The 19912-nt window shown below is 48.0% G+C and overlaps 1 protein-coding gene across 2 annotated transcripts in view; it reads left to right on the top strand.

Moving 5' to 3' along the window:
* Positions 1-19769, top strand: part of CLUAP1 (clusterin associated protein 1) — a 72768-nt gene extending 52999 nt beyond the window's left edge. The window contains exons 9-13 of one of the 2 annotated variants that reach the window (XM_063142970.1): positions 1895-1967; positions 9418-9528; positions 15064-15119; positions 16990-17046; positions 18411-19769. In XM_063142970.1, the coding sequence (XP_062999040.1) occupies positions 1895-1967; positions 9418-9528; positions 15064-15119; positions 16990-17046; positions 18411-18563 (450 nt within the window). In that variant the 3' untranslated portion in view covers positions 18564-19769. The remainder of the gene's footprint in view (positions 1-1894; positions 1968-9417; positions 9529-15063; positions 15120-16989; positions 17047-18410) is intronic. The other variant, XM_063142971.1, reaches the window with a different exon arrangement.
* Positions 19770-19912: the final 143 nt, after the last annotated feature.

Here is a 19912-nt window from a genome sequence, read left to right as displayed (position 1 = left end):
TAGGAACCAATAAGCCTTTGCTCTGCTATTCTTCTCAGTCGCAGTCCTCCACCTAGTCCCCCCATGCTTAAAGTTCAGGATTTGCAGCCTTTCACCATAAAACCTCAACTCAAGCGTGAACTCCCTCTTTAGAATGGGAGAGCGGCCTCCCCAACCTGAAAGGACAGAAAACCATGCAGTCCGCACCTTTGGCAGTACCAGATTAAGACCAAGGAAGAGCAAGACAATTGAGCCCCTACAGTTTAATACCTCTTTTTGGTTTTCAGCTATAGAAATATATAACTGTTTGTGTGAGCGGGTAGGAACATAAAAAACTTGAGTCAGAGCCCTGGCCCATCTATTGTCAACGCTGACCGGCAGCAGCTCTCTCGGGGGTTCAGGCAGGAGTTTCCCCATCCCTACCTGGAGATGCCAGGGATTGAAGTTGGGACCGTCTGCATGCAAAACAGGTGCTCTGCCACTAAGCCAACTTTATTTATTACGTTTTTATACTGTCCACAGTTATAACCATAAAATACAACAGATCAAAACACAATATAAAGCTATAAGAGTTTAAAAAATAAACCCAGCAGCAATTTCAGCCCAGGAAAACCTTGTGTGAGAAGATGTGTTTTTAGGAGGCGTTCCGTTCTGAACTGTGGATTGTTTGTTGAACTATGGGTTAGAGTGTTGTCCGAACCCAGGACATTTTCTGTAGGGTACCTTGTTAACCGAGCAGGGCGGCATATTTATCTCATCTAGGCTACCCATTCCACACTGCATGGTTAACAGGAGGAGGGGGTAAATGAAAAGAGCCATATTTGGCCTGAAATTGAAAACCCCTGCCTTAAAGAGTGTGGAATGTTTTCAGTAGGGACTTCAGCAGGCGATGGGCAGTATTGTAGAATCACAATGGCCATGAAGGCTTCAGATACCATTGGATAGTTAATTTTTTTGTGCATTGCAAGGCTTAGTCCTTGATCATCAGCCTCCTATTATCTGATGACATTTTTTTTTGCAACAGCTTTTACAGCAGCAACTACAGTTCAGGCTTTTAGCCATTTGGGAAATAGCTGGACAATTCTGCTTCCTAAACCGGAGCTCTTGCACTCCCCTTTTATAGCTTTCCGTAAAATTACTTATTGCTACATCTCTTCTAGGTATTCCCCCACCCCACCCTAACCACGAAGAGGTGAGGTTTGGAGCATATGATGAGCTATTAATTAGTATGCGCAATAATAGAAATAAATGGCTATTTTCACCATGGTGGTAGATCCTGCATGCAGTACATTGATGGTGCTATATAAATAAATAATAATAAAAAAAAAAACTGAAGATGCGCTCAGCTCCATTATCAGATGTAGGACCATCTGTTGTGCCAATTAGAGCAGAAGTGAGCTATATTGTGACTTATGCCCAATTCAGCGGGGGGGGGGGGGAGATGGGGGTTGTGGTTTTTTTTTTCCTGTGTTGGAAAGCAATTCTGGAAAGCAGCAGCGGAAGGCCTCCAAGACACCTCTCTGCGTAGAGCCAAGCTGATTGAGGGGAGACATGAGAGCACTCTTCAAAGACTTAAAAGGTTGCCACACAGAGGAGGGCCAGGATCTCTTTTCGATCCTCCCAGAGTGCAGGACACGGAATAACAGGCTCAAGTTACAGGAAGCCAGATTCTGGCTGGACATCAGGAAAAACTTCCTGACAGTTAGAGCAGTAGGGCAATGGAACCAGTGACCTAGGGGGGTTGTGGGTTCTCCCACACTAGAGGCCTTCAAGAGGCATACTCTGTCAGGGATGCTTTAGGGTGGATTCCTGCATTGAGCAAGGGGTTGGACTCGATGGCCTTGCAGGCCCCTTCCAACTCTGCTATTCTGTGATTCTATGCTCTTCTGATTTTGCCGTTTTCCTTTCCTTACAGGAAGCAGAGAACACCTTGCGTTTGATGAAGAACAAGCTGAAGGAGGAAGAGAAGCGTTTGCTGAAGAGTGGAAGTAAGCTCTCTCTTTATTAACCTTTTCATGCGTTGGCGGACCCAAGGTTCAATGCAGTCTGGCAAGTAAGCGGGGCCATTCAGGGCAGCAGGCAGAGAGGGCTTGCCATCATAGAGATGTAGAGCTGGGGGTGTTTTCTGTGTCTGCATCAGTGTCCTGCCACCCAATTAGCCATTTTCAAGTGGGAACGGGAAGGAAGGGTCGTGTGTTGTGTCATCGTCGTCGTCGTTACACACCCACACCCACACACCCCACTGTTTTGCTGGTCCCTTTCTGTAGTGGGAGCTGGAAAATACTCCCACCCTTTGCAAGCTTAGCTGCAGTGTCCATGAGCCGTGTTGTTGCTAGGAATAGACAAACCGTGCTCACTTTAACAATGGGGTATCAAACTGATTCGCTGGCTCTGGGTGGAATGCCGCTGCATCTTATAACTTCTGCCTGCCTAAACAAAAATACGTGCCTGTTCTGGCGACCTGCAGGCAAAGATTTGGTTGCTTATTTTTAAGCAGTCTGTGGAATCCAGCCCCTGCCTCATCTCCTCCTCCTTCGAAATGAACAGAAGCTGTCTTCTGTTGAGTGAGACAATTGGCCCACCAGGCCCAGTGCTATTTATTCTGACTGATGATCGCTCTCTAGGGGATGTTGAGTGAGGCTTTCCTCATTTCAAAGAATCATAGAATAGCAGAGTTGGAAGGGGCCTACAAGGCCATCGAGTCCAACCCCCTGCTCAATGCAGGAATCCACCCTAAAGCATCCCTGACAGATGGTTGTGCAGCTGTCTCTTGAAGGCCTCTAGTGTGGGAGAGCCCACAACCTCTCTAGGTCACTGGTTCCATCGTTGTACTGCTCAGTACAAGTTTTTCCTGATGTCCAGCCGGAATCTGGCTTCCTTTAACTTGAGCCCATTATTCTGCATCCTGCACTCTGGGAGGATCGAGAAGAGATCCTGGCCCTCCTCTGTGTGACAACCTTTTAAGTATTTGAAGAGTGCTATCATGTCTCCCCTCAATCTTCTCTTCTCCAGGCTAAACATGCCCAGTTCTTTCAGTCTCTCTTCATAGGGCTTTGTTTCCAGACCCCTGATCATCCTGGTTGCCCTCTTCTGAACACGCTCCAGCTTGTCTGCGCCCTTGAATTGTGGAGCCCAGAACTGGATGCAATACTCTAGATGAGGCCTAACCAGGGCCAAATAGAGAGGAACCAGTACCTCATGCGATTTGGAAGCTATACTTCTATTAATGCAGCCCAAAATAGCATTTGTAGTACAATGGATTTTTCGTTGCTGCCGATACCAGAGATTGAATTTTGGACCTTCTTCCCGGAAAGCATGTGCTTTACCACTGAGCTGTGACCCTTCTCTGTCAATCTTAGGAATTATGCACATGTTTAAATATGCGTTTTGCTTATACAGGGGTACAGAACCTCTTTCAGGCCAAAAGCCAAATCCCATCACAGTGTGATGTGGCTGCAAAAAAAGCAAATGCTATTTTGAACTGCATTAATAGAAATATAGTTTCCAAATCGCACAAGGAACTGGTTCCCCTCTATTCAGCACTGGCCTCATCTTGAGTATTGAGACCAGTTCTGGGCACCACACTTCAGGAAGGATGCAGACAAGCTGGAACAGGGTTCAAAGGAGGGCAACGAGGATGATCAGGGGTCTGGAAACAAAGCCCTATGAAGGGAGACTGAAAGAACTGGGCATGTTTAGCCTGGAGAAGAGAAGACTGAGGAGAGACGTGATACCAAATACTTGAAAGGTTGTCACACAAAGGAGGGCCGGGATCTCTTCTCGATCCTCCCAGAGTGCAGGTCACAGAATCATGGGCTCAAGTTACAGGAAGCCAGATTCCTGTTGGACCTCAGAAAAAAACTTCCTGACAATGGAGCCAATGATCTAGGGAGCTAGTGGGCTCTCCCACGCTAGAGGCATTCAAGAGGCAGCTGGACAGCCATCTGTCAGGGTTGCTTTGATGGATTCCTGCCTTGAGCAGCGGGTTGGACTTGATGGCCTTATAGGCCCCTTCCAACTCTATGATTCTATGAAATGATTGATAGTTGGGGGGGAAAGGGGGTGGGGTCAGGGAAAGGGTCGGGGGCCATCTGGAGAACCCTGGAGGGACCGATTGGGAGTCTCAGAGGGCCAGACTTGGGCCCTGGGCCGGATGTTCCGTCCCCCTGCTTTATACTGAGTCAGGATATTGATCCATCTGTGTGGCCAACACTGACTAGCACCGGCACTCAGGCAGAGGAAGCTGCGTCCCAGCCTTGCTACCCTTTTAATCAGAGATGTTGGGGCTTGACCCTAAAGCCTTCCGCCTGCAACGCCTGTGCTTTGGCAATGGAGTTAGGCCCTCTCCAGGGTTTCCCTGCTCCCTTGAGTCCTTCACCAACTGGCCGCCTATGTCTCTCTATTCTCCATTTCGCCCACAACAGCACACACACACACACACACACACACACACACACACACACACACATCCTCCAGTGCCTAATCCAGGGACATAGTCTTGTCCCACTCCTTCCATGTTCTACGTGGCAGATTCACAAAATGCCACTTTGCGCATACAGCAGAGCTAAAGTGTTTCAGCTTTCTGCAGAACGTATCGCTTCAAGCAGCAAGTGGGATCCCAACTTTATGAATGTTTCCCAGTGCGGGGAGGGGGGAGAAGTCCTCCATGCACATAGAAAGCCATTGAGTCATGGAGAGGAATTCAGGCCAGCTTTCTTCACAATACGCTATTTTCCTGTGTGCGTTGGTGACCCCTGTCCACCCCTCTTCAGAAGATCATTCAGACATGTCCTCCCACCCACACCCACGCTCTAGGCTGAAGGTGCAGCCCAAGTAAACATTTGCCAGCTAATCCTGCGGAATGTCTAAATTGGCTCTGATTGTTAACATCTTGATGTTGACCTTTTCCTGCAGCATTTAGAATATCCATGTATGTTATGCAATCCGGCCTGAATATGTCTTGTTGCAAAACTGGGCTCTGATGTCGTTAGCCACCCTCCCCCCCCAATAACCTGGCATGTAGAGGGAAATGTCTGGTGTTAATTAAGATTGTAAAGTTTTAATTGATTGCTCATCTAAAGCGTTGGTTGATTAATGTTTGGGGCGCCACTTTAATAGTGGAGGCTGAGAACGAAGCAAAAGATTACTTGTTTCTTCTTATAAGAATTTTAGAAGAGCCAGGCTGGTTCAGACCAAAGGGCCTATTAGTCCAACATTTTGTTCCCATAGTGTCCAACGAGATGCCTATGGGTAGGGTGACCCTATGGAAAGGAGGACAGGGCTCCTGTATCTTTAACAGTTGCATAGAAAAGGGAATTTCAGCAGGTGTCATTTGTAGATATGGAGAACCTGGTGAAATTCCCTCTTCCTCACAACAGTTAAAGCTGCAGGAGCTATACTAGAGTGACCAGATTCAAAAGAGGGCAGGGCTCCTGCAGCTTTAACTGTTGTGATGAAGAGGGAAGAATTTCCCCAGGCTCTCCATATATACAAATGACCCCTGCTGAAATTCCCTTTTCAATACAACTGTTACAGAGACAGGAGCCCGGTCCTCCTTTTCATAGGGTCACCCTACCTATGGGAAGCCCCCTAGTAGGATATGAGTGCAACAGCACCCTCCCCCTTGTGTTCCCCAGCATACTGCCTCTGATACTGGAGGTACTATAGAGAGATAGCCACCATGACCAATAGCTATTGATAGCCTCATCCTCCGCAAATTTGTCTTAACGCCTTTGGAAAGCTGTCCAGGTTGGTGGTCAGGAGCAATTTGCAAGCCTGAATGAAATGCACTAGCCTGAATTAAAAGGCAAATGAGTAACAGAGAGCCTCGCCATTGCTAATTCTCTCTTGCACCTCCTGGTTTGTGGGAGATAGTATCTCCCTCCTTGCAATATCAAGAGGATTATAATTAGTAAGACTTGCCCACACAGGGCAGAACTAAGTGTTCAAACTTACGTTGTTCTAGCATTAACGTTTGACTGGGGGGAAAAATAAAGCGTTAGTGCCAGATTGGAAGGAATAATTTTTGCCTGGGCCTCTGCCCAAAATATTGATGTTTCAGTTTTGACTCATTCCTAACGAAGACGTCAGCAGAGACCCCTTGGGTGAATCACCCTGGTGATTTTAATATTGCTGCTCATGCATTTAACATCTATGGAGGCAAAAACAACCCAGGAGGTTTTCTCTTGTGGATGAGCTAAAGGGAATTTCCACTTGTAGCTCAGGTTGGCAGAGGAATGACATCCGGTAATTCCAGCTTGTTAATCGGTTTTCTCTTGGCTTTGGCAGCAGGCTTAAAGTTGTAGGGCAATGGCTTTTAAGTTGGTTCCGCTGACAACGCGTGTTCTGGTCTTTGTGGATCGGCGCATTTTCTTACCTTGCAGCTGTCCTGTAGAATATTGCAGCTGCTTTCAGTTTGACTTAACATTTATGCTGAAAGCAGCTTGCCTCTTCAGCATGTAATGGAAACACCTCTGGCTCTTCAGTATTTTTCCTGCCTTAGGAGCAGAAGAAGAGTCTGGTTGGATCAGACCAAGGGTCCATTTAGCCCAGAGTCTTCCCCTCTCGTGCTTCCCAAGGACTAGTTATCATAACAGACCGACTCCTGTTCCTCGAAAGGCAGGGAAATTCATGAGACAGCAGCCGCAGGGGTTGGCCAAAAGACCCCTGCACACATCTAATGAAAAGCAGTTTGAAAACAACTTTGAAAGATGCCCTGTGGTTAAATTCAGTAGAGGAGCCCAGCAAAGCTGATGCACGCGTCAGACCCCAAAGCCTTTGGTTTTATCTCTGCCCAAGGAAGGGATTAGAGGACAATCGCAGATTCTCAGATGTTCTCAGCAATCTTTGGCTCAGGTCTGCAGGAGCAAAGGCTGACTAAAGGATGGATTTGCACTGTCAAAAACCCACATTGTCCCCACTACTTTCTCTGTATTAGTTGTATCTTTTTAAACCTGCTCAGGTTGAAAACTTGGTTGACGTTGTCTTTTTCCAAATGTTTTAAATAAAGAAAGAAAGAGGGCAGCCATGTTAGTCTGTTGCAGTGAAAGCAACCAAGAGCCCCATGTGGCACCTTAAAGACCAACGGGTTTATTCTGGTATAAGCTTTCATGAACACTTTCCACTTCATCGAATGGATGACATGTGAACCCCAAATTAGAAGCTTTATAGACACACGTTGGGGAGGGAGGAATGTAAACCATGTGGTCGAAGGGAATTGAAATGCAAAAGGACGAACTTACAATCCTCACGTTTCTTTGGGGGAAGCCAGAACGGTTGAACTGGTATAAAACCAATAGAAGTTTGGAGTGTATATAGAAGGCGGGGGGAGAGATGGATTTTATATTCAATCGACAGCCCATTTCTGTCCCTAAGGCATGTCAATTTGGTAATTGTGCTTGGGGAGGCAGTCTTTAATTATCTAGAAATTATCCTGAACGAGGGTTATGTTGATCTTTTTTTCCTAAGTGAACAGGTTCCCTGATTCTCGGTGGTGGCTGTCCTTTAGAACTCATCACAGACCCCCCCCCAAAAGACGTTTCTGAGACGGATGTTTGTAATGAGGAGGAAGGCACGTAGCAGCTGCAAACAAAATGTGTAGCGTTCCCGAAATCCTGCATTTGTATCTTCCACAACACAGCTTTTAAAGCCTCCTGATTTGCAGCCATTCAGCCCATGTAAACTTCTAGATATCTTTGTCTGTTTCGATAGGCCGGTGATTCACACTATGGTTTTGAGAAGGGCATGACAATCAGCAGCATCCTTTATCTGCGGGAGATAAAGCAGAAGACAGTTTGGGAGCTGTTCCTGACATCTTGTAATGGCTTTCTTGCTAGGCTGAACGGAGCTGCAATTGTTAGGAACAGGGGTGAAGGGACGTCTGTGGGTGGGTTTACATAGGTCAGCTTGATAGCAAATGTGTGTAATGTTTATCACCACCCAACTCATCTCTGGTTGGTAAATAACTGTCTGGCAAGATAAGAAGGAACAATCTGTGCTAGAGGAGTTCTGATAAGCTGATTCTCCAGTGATCGTGGCTATAGAGGCCCCACGGAAAATGTGATTTGTGCTATCACACGGCCTCTCCTTTGACCTTCATGCTGTGTAAAATTCGATGTCTGCGAGTAGAGGATCCGGAAGGGGGACTGCGCTACTGGACCAGCCTCTCCCGTTCCTCCATACGCAGGTGCGGATTCTCAGTGCCGTGTGCATTGGGTCAGTGAGCCTGCTGTAAGCTTGAGCTGCGGTCCAGCGCACCGTTAAGCCTTCTTAAATGCCACTGGGGTCACTGGGATCTAAATGCCTTAACTTGCGCGTGAGAGGTTGCAACGAAGAGCCTGAGGGCCAGATTCCGTTTCAGACAGGCTCTCGGGGTGGCATTCCAGTGGTGGGCAGGGCTAAAGGCAAAAGTGCGGGGGGGGGGGGGGAAATACCAGCATCTTTTAGCGTAAAGCTCTTACTGCAGGTAGGAAGAGGCTTTTCAGCCTTTTAGAAATGGGGCGGTGGAGAGGGGGGGACTGCACAAAAGCCAGGAAGCCGCCACATGATCGGTGGCTGGGGGAAACCCCGGAAGCCGGATTGGGCCTGAAGTGCTGCAGCCCTATAATTATTATTATTATTATTATTTAGAATATTTATATACCGCTCCCCATTGAAAAATTTCAGAGTACAAGATAAAATGAAAATAAAAACAGAATAAAACAGTTAAAACAAAATTTAAAAAGAAGCAAAAACAGTAATCCAAGGCTGCACGTTAAAGAAAGGCTTCTTGGAATAAAGATGCTTTCAGGAGGCGCCGAAAGGAGTACAAGGTTGGCGCCTGCCTGACCTCCAGAGGCAGGGAGTTCCACAGGAGGGGGGCCACCACGCTGAAGGCTCTTCCCCTGGTGGATTCCAATCGGAGGATGGATCTAGGTGGAACCACCAGGAGCAGGCCCTCGGATGACCTCAGTGACCGGGCAGGTTGGTAAGGGAGAAGGCGCTCTCTCAGGTATCCTGGTCCCAAGTTGTTTTGGGCTTTGTCCACAAGTACAAGAACCTTAAACCTGGCCCGATAGCGAATAGGCAGCCAGTGCAGTTCCCTCAGCAGAGGAGTTACATGCTGGAAAGGGGCAGCTCCAGACAACAGAGTAATACTGTCTCCCCCAGCCTTCCCCAGTCTGGGGGCCGACTGGGAGAGATGGAAGCTGCACTCTGACACATTGGGAGAACCTGCGGTTGGGGAAACAGCTCCCCCAGACTCTCCGGCCCCTTACCTGAGATCCTTTTACCTGGAGAAGTCTGAGACCGTGTGCGTGCAGAGCACGTATTCTCCCACTGAGCTTTGCCCCCCTGCCTGCCACTCCACCGCCATTCCTTCAATTCAGACGCAGAGCTGACACCCTGGGCATGTCTCAATGGCGGCCGCTAACTCTGGTGGGCGCTCCTGTTTTTATTTAGATAATAACAATGACTCCGACATCGAGATCCGCGAGGACGAGGGATCTGACAGTGAAATGGAAGACGGGCAGTTGATGAAGCAGCACACGGCCATGGAGATGCTGATGCAAGGTACCTGCACTTGCTAGTTCTTCCCAGGTGTTGGGCACAGCAGTTCTCATGCGCACGGCATGTGGCAATGAATGGGGGGTTGCGCATGAGCGCTGCCAGTTTCCTTTCACAAGGTGTTGCCCCAGAGCTTTAAACGTCTATCTTCATGACCATGAGAACTAGAAACGTGTCTTGTTTTCAAAAATGGAAGTGGAGATTTTCAGGATGCTGGGGAACTCAGAGGTTTGGCATATGCACAGAATGCTGAAATGCACTCAGTCTCCACTTTAGACTCCATATCACAGGGCCAAACTGCAACACTTCCAATATTATAGCCCTGGCTGAAAGTTACTTGGAGAGAGGGGCTGGAGGAGGCAGAAAGTTCTGTGTTTCTCACCCGCAGACCCTTAAACTTTTAACATCAGGAACCCCCAATAATCCCTTTTTACAGGAGATCTTGGTTCAAACACGCGTCTACTCCAGCTTGGCCTTTAGAAACCCTGTGCTGAGCTTTGTGCTTTAAGAATCTATGGCTATTTCGTACAACAGACTTTGCCAGAAGGGCACATCCTGATGGAAATGTCCCATGCTGAGGGCTGGGGGGTTGTCCGTTAACCCAGGAGTATGTGAACCGCCCAGAGAGCTTCGGCTATTGGGCGTTATAAAAATGTAATAAATAAAACAAAGAAACGTCCTGGAAAAGACCAGCATCTCTTTCTCCCAGCATAGCCTTCCGTTCATGATGAAAGCCTGCCAGCGTGGGCTTCACACCCCACACCGGTCCTGCATCCGTCTCTGTCCGCCTGGCGGTCTGGCAGGTGACCATAACCTTTCTGGACAGGCAGGGTCCTGCGGTGCCGAAACGGCACCATCGGAATTTGGAGCGACTTCGACGGGCCCTAAGGCAGGGTGCACAACCTGCGGCCGTCGACTATTCCCTGTGCAGCCCCCAAAGCCGGCAGGATTCCACCCACTTTTCCCCATCACCCAGCTGCGGGGGGGGGGGGGGGAAATCCATTCCCTGGTTTCTGAGATCACTGTTTTCTCGCGGCTCATATCGGCGGAGAAACGCAATCATGGTGCTGCTTGCTGGGGAATGGGAGAGATTTGTGCCTCCACCATCATCCCAGTGATCCCTAGATCTCAGTGGGCAGGGAGGAGAAGAGAGGAGTGTGTGTGAGAGAGCATTACGGCCCCAACCCCCCTCTGGTCCAACAACTTTGTGCACTCCTGTCCTAAGGCCCTTCTTCCATTCCCCCACCCCCTTTTTTTGAAGGCACCGCTGAGCTCTCCCTAAAGGAGAAAGGCACCTGGTCCTTATTCCCCAGGAGCTGTGATTATTGAACACATCGTTCAAAAACTTCATAGTTTTTGGAGCAGCAGGGTAGACAAACCCTCTGGGGACCCGATAGAGCCAAGCAAGTCGCTGGCAGCTTGCGTGCTGCTTTATTGGACCCTCTCCATCTCTCGCCGACCCCACGTTCAGGATGGATTGCACAGCTGCCTTTTCTTCGCGCCCCCCCGGGGGGGAGGAAGGCAGAGCACGTTCGAAATTCACGATCAGATCTCTGAACTTTGGTACAAGCCGGAGCGGACGTGGAGGACCAGATTGTACGTTCTTTGTTTGTTTCCTGGTCTTGTTTCTACTCGAGGCCAAAGCACGGAGCTCGTCTCTGCCGGCCGCGCAGCTGGACTGAAGGGGGAAAGTTCCCCCCCCCATGGTGTAGAAAGTGCTCTGCAGAATACAGGGGTCTCTTCTTGCAAAGGGCAATGCCATGTTAACGTAGCAAAAGCTGGGCTTGAAATGCCAAATTGGCTCTCCCATCCCAGGTTCCTAAAATCGTCTCCGGCAGTGGCTGCAGACACTGCCCTCATGGCTGCCCCATAGCTAGTCAGCTTTCCCACTCTGCCCTAAAGCTCCCCCCTCCATTCCTTGTTTTCATAGTTTCAGGAATCTAATATATCATTTTCACTTAGGCAAAACAGTTTCCCATTCCTGTTTCATTTGCCTACACTGTTGCCCCATCTTCCTCCCCCCCACCCACCCTTTGCCACCTTCACTGCTGCAGCGTTGTCCACAGCTCTGTTACTCTCCTTTCCAGCCTCCAAGGCCTGCCAGATGCAGGAGGTCCATTGTGCATTGCCGTTTTCCCCAGGCGAGTGGACAATTACAGATGTAAGAGACCACAGTGCCCAAGTGCTTTGCCCTGTGCGGAAAATCAACAGGTGCCTAGAAGCTCAACAGCAGCGCTGTGGATATGAAATATTTGTTCAGTTCTGTGAAGGGCTGGTGTGCAAAACTTATATTAGATTCTAGGAATCTGAAATCCGTTTTCTCCCCTTGTTCTTTTTAGCCATAATCTACTTGATCGATTGATATTTGCTCTCGCAAAGCAGCTTACATAGATTTTCTTTTTTAAAAATTACAAAATCGCTTTCTAATAAAATGCAGGCCTTTCAGTGCCAAGGCCTGGGGCAGGCGGTCCTTCAATTAACCCGTGCCCCAACCAATGCTACGATTTCGGGGTCGGCAAAAGGTAGATCTCCAGACGGTTTGGAATTCAGCTCCCAGCGTTCCTGACAATTGGCTATGCTGGCAGGGGCTTCTGGGAGTTGAAGTCCAAAACGTCTGGAGATGTTTTGTGCAGTTGTGCAGGTGTTTAAACGCAGTAGTGCCCCAGTCATGTAGATGGGGGGGGGGGGCGGGTCTCATTTAAAAATCATAATGAGGAGACCATGGCTCACCTTCCTGCAGCCCTTCCCCTGCCAGGCTTAGTTCCAGTGCTGGAATATTAGCTGAAGAGAAAAGCGCCTGGGATGCCAAACTACGAGCAAGTAAGACGTGGCGTGGGGGAAGTGCTCTGCATTCCTTACACATGCAGCCTTTTGTTTTGTTTTTAATTGAACCCGCCCCCCCCCTTTGCAACCAGTGAAGTTCCATGTTTAAACACACACAATTGCCCCATCACCTCTGACTTGGCCGTTAAAGTCAGCAGGGCCCAGGAAGGTACCTCAGCTCATTTAAAAATAAATAAAAATTCTTTGGTCCCCACGAAGACTCCACCTGAACCAATGGCAAGAGCTTCTCTCCCACCTTTTCTCCCCCGATGTTGCAAGGTGGTAATGCTTTCACGAGTCTCTACCAAGCCTAAACAATATGTGAAGCCTGAGATGTTAATGCACAGGACTAATTGGGCAGCTAACTGCATGTATCTCAGAACTTGGCTCAGCAATACTACAAACGAGAAGGATCTTGGAAATGTTGTAGATCACAACCTAAATATGAGCCAACAGTGCGAGATGGCTGCAAGAAAGGCAAATGCTATTTTGGGCTGCATTAATAGAAGTACGGCTTCCAAATCGCACGAGGTACTGGTTCCTCTATATTCGGCCCTGGTTAGGCCTCATCTTGAGTATTGCGTCCAGTTCTGGCCACCACACTTAAAGAAGGACGCAGACAAGCTGGAGCGTGTTCAGAGGAGGGCAACGAGGATGATCAGGGGTCTGGAAACAAAGCCCTATGAAGAGAGACTGAAAGAACTGGGCATGTTAAGCCTGGAGAAGAGAAGATTGAGGGGAGACATGACCGCACTCTTCAAATACTTGAAAGGTTGTCACCCAGAGGAGGGCCAGGATCTCTTCTCGATCCTCCCAGAATGCAGGACACGGAATCATGGGCTCAAGTTACAGGAAGCCAGATTCTGTCTGGACATCAGGAAAAACTTCCTGACAGTTAGAGCAGTACGACAATGGATCCAGTTACCTAGGGAGGTTGTGGGCTCTCCCACACTAGAGGCCTTCAAGAGGCATCTGTCAGGTATGCTTTAGGATGGATTCCTGCAGTGAGCGGGGGTTGGACTTGATGGCCTTATAGGCCCCTTCCAACTCTACTATTCTATGATTCTATCAGGAACCTGGGCCCAAGAAATATTAACCCACCATTCTTTGCAAAAGGAACTCTGACTGTAATGCAGAAAACAGTTGTAAGAGCAAAACTGACAGACCACTTAAGCCAGTGTTCTTTGATTTAAGCCGGTGTTTTCCAGTTAAAGACAGGGATAAGTGAAAAAATGCTCCCTCAGATGGAGCCCTACAGCTGTGTGCTTTTGCAACAGCATGGATCTCAACGAAAAGACAGCTGTTCTAAGATGCATGGGATGTTTGTACGTGTGGGTAAAATGGAACTGAAAGGGTGAAAACGTCTCTTGACATTAACATCTTGAAGGGGTAACAGATCGTAGCTCTCCTTTGATTGTGTGTGGCTGCTGTTTTTAATTTGCACTCTGAGGTGCTGGCAGGCTTCTGTTTGGGGCACAATCAACTGTCCATTCAATGAAGGCCCAATTGAAATTAATGGAAATTTTATTGGGATTTGTACAGGAGAAAACGGCAGGGGATTGTGCCCTTTATGAGCCAGGAACATGACACGCTCTTTGGCGCTCTTCCCATGCGCTCGCGAAAAAACACGGAAGTAAGACTTCAAGTGCCTTAATAGGTTTTCGCTCACATCCTCTCGTTTTGCCTCAAAGGCTATGTTAAACATTTATAAACCCTATAAACATTTGCTGGTATATTTTAGTCAATCTGATATCTCTGTAAATCTAACAGCATCTTTTACAGCATCTTCTTGCAGGATGGGAAAGCAAAAGCATTGATGGAGGCCTTGCAGGTTCTTTTCACACACCCTTCTTTTGGCCCTCTCATCTCTGGAGTAGAAAGTGGGAAAAACCCACCAAAACACTGGTACTGGAAAGAGAGCAAAACTCTGGTGTTCGATGAAGCAAAGAAATGGTTTTAATAGTTTTCTTTCAAAAATAATCCAACAATTAAAACAATAGTAAAAATCATGTATTGGGAGCTCGACATTTCAGACCCGAAGTGGTCCTTCCTCAAGAGCTATGTGTGGAGATTACTTCCATCTACCCTATTTCTTCGATTCTAAGACGCACTTTTTTCCCCATATAAACATCTCTAAAAATGGGGTGCGTCTTAGAATCGCAGGTGTGTCTTAGGGTTTTTTTTCTGTTGGTGGTAACTGAAATTAGTGTGCATCTTACAATCGATGGCGTCTTACAATCGAAGAAATACGGTATTTACAAGTGAAAGGCAAGATAAAAGCTCTTAAAAGTCTCCTCTATTGCGAACTACTGCGCAACAGAGGAGACTTTAAGAGCTTTTATCTTGCCTTTCACTTGCAAATAGACGGAAGTAATGTCACACACAGCTCCTGAGGAAGGACCACTTTGGGTCCGAATTGTTGAGCTCCCAATACACGATTTTTACCATTGTTTTAAGCGTTGGATTATTTTTGAAAGAAAACTATTAAAACCATTTCTTTGCTTCATCGAACACCAGAGTTTTGCTCTCTTTCCAGTCCCTGTCATCTCTGCCCAAACAGGTTTTGGGACGGCTGCCATGCAGAACCTGTGAGCAGAGATGCTAGGGGATGAGTCGGGGCAACCCCGGGCCCCTGTCCTGCCACCTTTCAACCCTCTCATCTGTCCTCCGGCATTGGTGCACGTACAGCCATCGTCTCACGAATTCTCTCTTCTCCAGGGAGACCGAGCAAGCGGATCGTAGGAACAATGCAAGGTGGAGACACAGAGGATGACGTAAGTAGCCAAGGACACGGCTTGCGCACGGGTGACACTTTTGGCTAGGCCGATCTTCTCCTTCAGAAACAGGTAGCCTGTGCCTTCCGTCATTCCTGCCTCCACTTTCCGTCTGTCCGTCTCCTCCTTTCCTCCCACTCCTTCCGTCTCTCTCGTTTTTAAAACCTTCCCTTTAGGCCTCTTGGCCTTCTCCCTCTATCCGTGTCTTTGCCCCTTCTTGCTTCTGTAGCAGTTATTACGTTGAAGAAGTAGAACGGCAGGCTGTCAAGCAACACTTCTCGGGAATCGCTCGAGGAGTCTGGGACTCACCTCCATCATTTTATGGTCTTGGAGACTTCATCCTACTGTGCCTAATTTTACTGTCGCTAAAACTACGAGGCGGTGATAAATGTTGAGAGCCAAATATCTCCCCCGTGGGGACACTGTTCAGTCTTAGGCTAGTCTAATAGTCTAGTGAAAAGAATTGAACCCTTCCAGATTAAGAAGTTCTGCTGCCAACCCGTCCCTGCTCTGTGTCTTCCCAATCACATTTAGGTAAAGAAAATGCTCGGCTTGATGGCGTCATGCTCCCGCCCCAGTGGGGTTTCGCCCCCCTACGTTCTGTTGGATTTTGTGCTCTGTGTGTTTAGGACCAAGGCATTCACTCCCGTTTAACATTTAAAGTGCTTCCTGTCTCTAAAGCGATCTGCGGTTCACAGCACAGGAACCAAATCCATCTTTTAACATTTGTTTGGCTCATAGGCTTTTTATAAATCCAACCATCTGACAGGCGTCCCCCTTTCCCTCTTCGTGTGCCCATTGACACATTTCTCAAAAGAAGCAGGCTTTTTGGTTGCGGGGAGGCCTCCAAGCAACCGAGCTCTTTCCCTCTAGACGCAGCCTCTCCCTGCTTAGAAGTTGCGATTCTGTTTTAATGACACCGCGGCTCAGAGGCAGGAAGTACAAAAGCAATTTGGGCCAGTTTATCGATCCGCAGCTGCTGCACAAAAGCCTGCTTTAAAGGGCTCCACGTGGGCAGCTGCCGATTTGAAAGCCGGCTGCTTTCGTTTCAGCCTCGGCGTTATTCTTGTGATTTGTTTTGCTGTTTGTATTATGGTTGTGCCACGGCGGCGGAGGAGGGCGTAGATACACTTGAGATCCCTCCATGTAGTGGCCTGCTGGTGCATGCTGCCGTCGGGCCGGTTTCTTTTGCAGTTCTCCTAGACGTTCTCTTGTGGCACAGGGCTGTGCTTTTCCTTCCAGTTTGCGAAGGCCTGCCCCAGCCGCCCACAAACCGCTCACCACAGGGTGGCAGCCATAAAGTGGCCTCTGTGGCTATGATGCATAAACCGGCCCATCCTTGCCCCTATCCCAGTACCATCCGTCCGGGATCAGAGGTAGTAAGTCTATGGGCACCAGTTGCTGGGGAACATGGGCGGGACGGTGCTGTTACACCATGTCCTGCTTGCCAGTCTTTCGTTGACCACTGTGTGAACAGAGGGCTGGACTCGATGGACCTTTGGTCTGATCCAGCGGGGCTCTCCTTCTCTTCTGATGTCTAGTTGAGCAGAGGTTTGCTACCACCGAGGAAACGCAGCTGCTGCAGCCTTCTGGAGGCTGCTGCAAGGCTGAGGGACGTTACTGGGGGCTCTCTCCCCATCCTTCATGACAGGGGACAAGCTGATGAGCCTGCCCTGCTTGAGTTCTCCCCAGCGCAGTCACGCTGCTCCGCTGCCTTCCCCCGGCTCGCTTGGAGACTCCGACCCTCTTTCCGCAGCGCCTCCTCCACTCGCCTTCATTTTGCAAGACTCGCTGGTTTCATTTCTCTCTCTCTCTCTCTTCCTGCTTCCATCTTGCGTTGTCTCTGCACGCTGCTGCTCCTTCTCCAAAGGTCGGGGCAGCCCCAGCCCGAGCCAGTAAACGCAAAGCTTCCAGAGCCAAGGCGAAGGTGGGTGTGCGCCTCCTGTCTGCGATGCTCTTCCTCCACATCCCATGCCCACATGTCACTGTGCCTCGCAGCGCTCTGGTCGCGGCTCTGCTTTTTTGCAGCAGCTTCTGTAGCAATCTCTTAACCATCAGCAGCAGCCCGTGATAGAAGTGAACAAATAATGGTAAGCCGCACACCAGCAGATGCTTCAGAACCATTTTGGACATTTGTGTTTCTCAGATTGGAGATGTGGGCGGTGCTTAGTACCTAGAAAAGAGAGGTCCTGGGGCTGAGGCCTTCATAGAAGCCATGATAGAATTAAGAAGCTGAACTTTCCTAAGTGTTTGGGAAAGCAAGGTATTCTGTTCATGCTCAGACATGTATTCTGCTTCTTTAAAAAAGGGGGTAATGTCAAAACAGGAGGCTGCCTGAGAGAAGTTGATTTCCCCCCCCCCTCATTTCCCCCTTCCTATTGCACTTCTTTGTGAAGTTCCCTGGTTCTCATGAGAGGTCTGTATTATTTATTAATTATTTATTTAGAATATTTATGTACCGCTCCCCATTGAAAAATTTCAGAGCGGTGTACAAGGTAAAATGAAAATAAAAACAGAATAAAAACAGTTAAAACAAAATTTAAAAGAAGCAAAAACAGAAATCCAAGGCTGCATGTTAATGAAAGGCTCCTTGGAATAAAGATGTTTTCAGGAGGCGCCGAAAGGAGTACAAGGTTGGCGCCTGCCTGACCTCCAGAGGCAGGGAATTCCACAGGAGGGGGGCCACCACGCTGAAGGCTCTTCCCCTGGTGGATTCCAATCGGAGGATGGGTCTATGTGGAACCACCAGGAGCAGGCCCTCGGATGACCTCAGTGACCGGGCAGGTTGGTAAGGGAGAAGGCAGAGCTCTCTCAGGTATCCTGGTCCCAAGTTAGAGAGCACAGAGGGCCAGAAACCCCTGCCAAACTCTGGATCCAAGTTTACGTTTCTTTGTTTTTAGAATTATTTGGGGGGGGGGGCGGGTTTACCCTTAATCAACCACGGTTAATTTAATTGGATAACAGCTATATTGTTATTTCTCTTTTTTCGCTCGTGGTGGTTTTTCTAGACGGACATGACGGGCTTTGCCAAGTCCTGCTGTCTTTTACTGATTCAGGAATGGACTGATTTCTGGATATTGGTGTGGATGTATTTTGGTAGGCCCAGTTTCTGAAGGTTTTCTGTAAAAATGTTTGACTGGTGTGACTAAAAGAACAAATGTAATCTTCTCATTATTGTTGTTACTGCATTCTGCTTATGTGCCCCCGATCGTTATTTATCCTGAACCTTCAGGAACAAGGTGGATGTTTTTAAAAATCCAGATAATAAATGAATAAAATGTCTCCCCGCAGGAGGACTCGGAGGACAGTGAGATTGATCTCGATGACGACGACGACGATGACGACGACGACTTGGAAGATGACAGCATTGACATCACCCCCAACAAGGCCAGCCGGAGGGTCCGGAAGCCGGAACCGCTGGAGGAGAGCGATAATGACTTCTGAGCAGCCTTGCAGAAGGGGAGCGGCTGCAGCATCTCCTACGGTAATTCTTGGGGAGCTCAGACATCCCTCTCAGACAGGACTTATTCTAAAAGGAGCAATGGAAACAGTACCAGAGAAGTAATATATCTTGGAGATGTATGCAGCTCAACTCCTTTGCTGTCACGAAGCCCGACTTGCTTTGAAACGAAGCCAGAATTGAGGTCAGTTCTCTGATATTTTAGGAACGGAGCCCTTAAAGTTCCATGGTGCCAAAAGGTTTAAGAGTCCCCAGCAAGACAGGCACACACACACACACCTTCAGTCACACTTACAATCTAGTAGCAAAAAGCAATTTAGACTCCAGGAAAAAAACACCTGTTTGCTTTTTTTTATACATGGCAGGTGAGCATCCAAGATGAATGCAAAACGGGATTGGTCTCGGGCTGCTGTAGAGAAGTTTGTTGTACAAAAGCCCGACGCCTTCCGGCCTCTTTATTAGGCCTTCTTCAAGGGGGTGTAATAAGGTCTGCAGAAATGATTAACAACGTATTGTAACGACGTATCGTCTTGTGATGGCAGTCTCGTTGCCATTACAAGGCAATTTGTTGTTAATCATTTCTCCAGGCATGACTACAACCATTTGAAGGAGGCCTAATAAAAAAAGCAAGAGGCCGGAATATGTCGGGCTTTTGCGCAATAAACTTTTTTGCAGCATCCTGAGATTTCTATCAATTTTTGTGTTCCTTTTTGATACAAACATGGGATCAGAATTGTTTATGGATAATTCAGGATATGTTAACATTGAGTTCACGTCTACAGACGTAAGACTAAACAAATAACCAAAATGCCCCGCTATCCTTAACAGAAAGAGAAGGAATGACTTCTTTTGCCAAGGACTAAGGCAAGCTGTAACCCCGCAGCTGAGGCAAAGGAAACTTTTCCTTCCTTTTGACTGAGTTTAATCTCTAATTGACTTCTTGGCCATCTACAAGGGCAAAACACACCGAGGGCCAGCTGCCATCTTGGCATAAAGGGAGATCTAGGAAAGACGGTTTTTAAACTAAGGAGTTAACACCAAATCCTCTCCACGTAAGTCTATCCTAATGTAAGACCGGGTTTAGTCAACCTGGTTTTCCCCAAACAAGTTTTCATTACTTCAAAAACAATAATTTAAAAGGCATACAAGCTTTGCTTCGTTTTTGTTATTCTCAGCCAGCAATTTTTTTCGGCACAGGCTTGAGTTTCCTCTCATCGCAAACCTACCAGTTCCTGGATGCCTGTGTATAAAAACTTTGTTTACAGAGGGTAAAAGGGAAATATTCTGTACATCCCATCCTATAATACCAGCAAGCATCACTTGCTGAAATTTT

The sequence above is a fragment of the Elgaria multicarinata genome, chromosome 17 (assembly GCF_023053635.1).
Source record: "Elgaria multicarinata webbii isolate HBS135686 ecotype San Diego chromosome 17, rElgMul1.1.pri, whole genome shotgun sequence".
In the NCBI taxonomy this organism is placed as follows: domain Eukaryota; kingdom Metazoa; phylum Chordata; class Lepidosauria; order Squamata; family Anguidae; genus Elgaria; species Elgaria multicarinata.
Note: the sequence above shows the minus strand (reverse complement) of the source record. Positions and strands in the feature narration are given on the sequence as shown.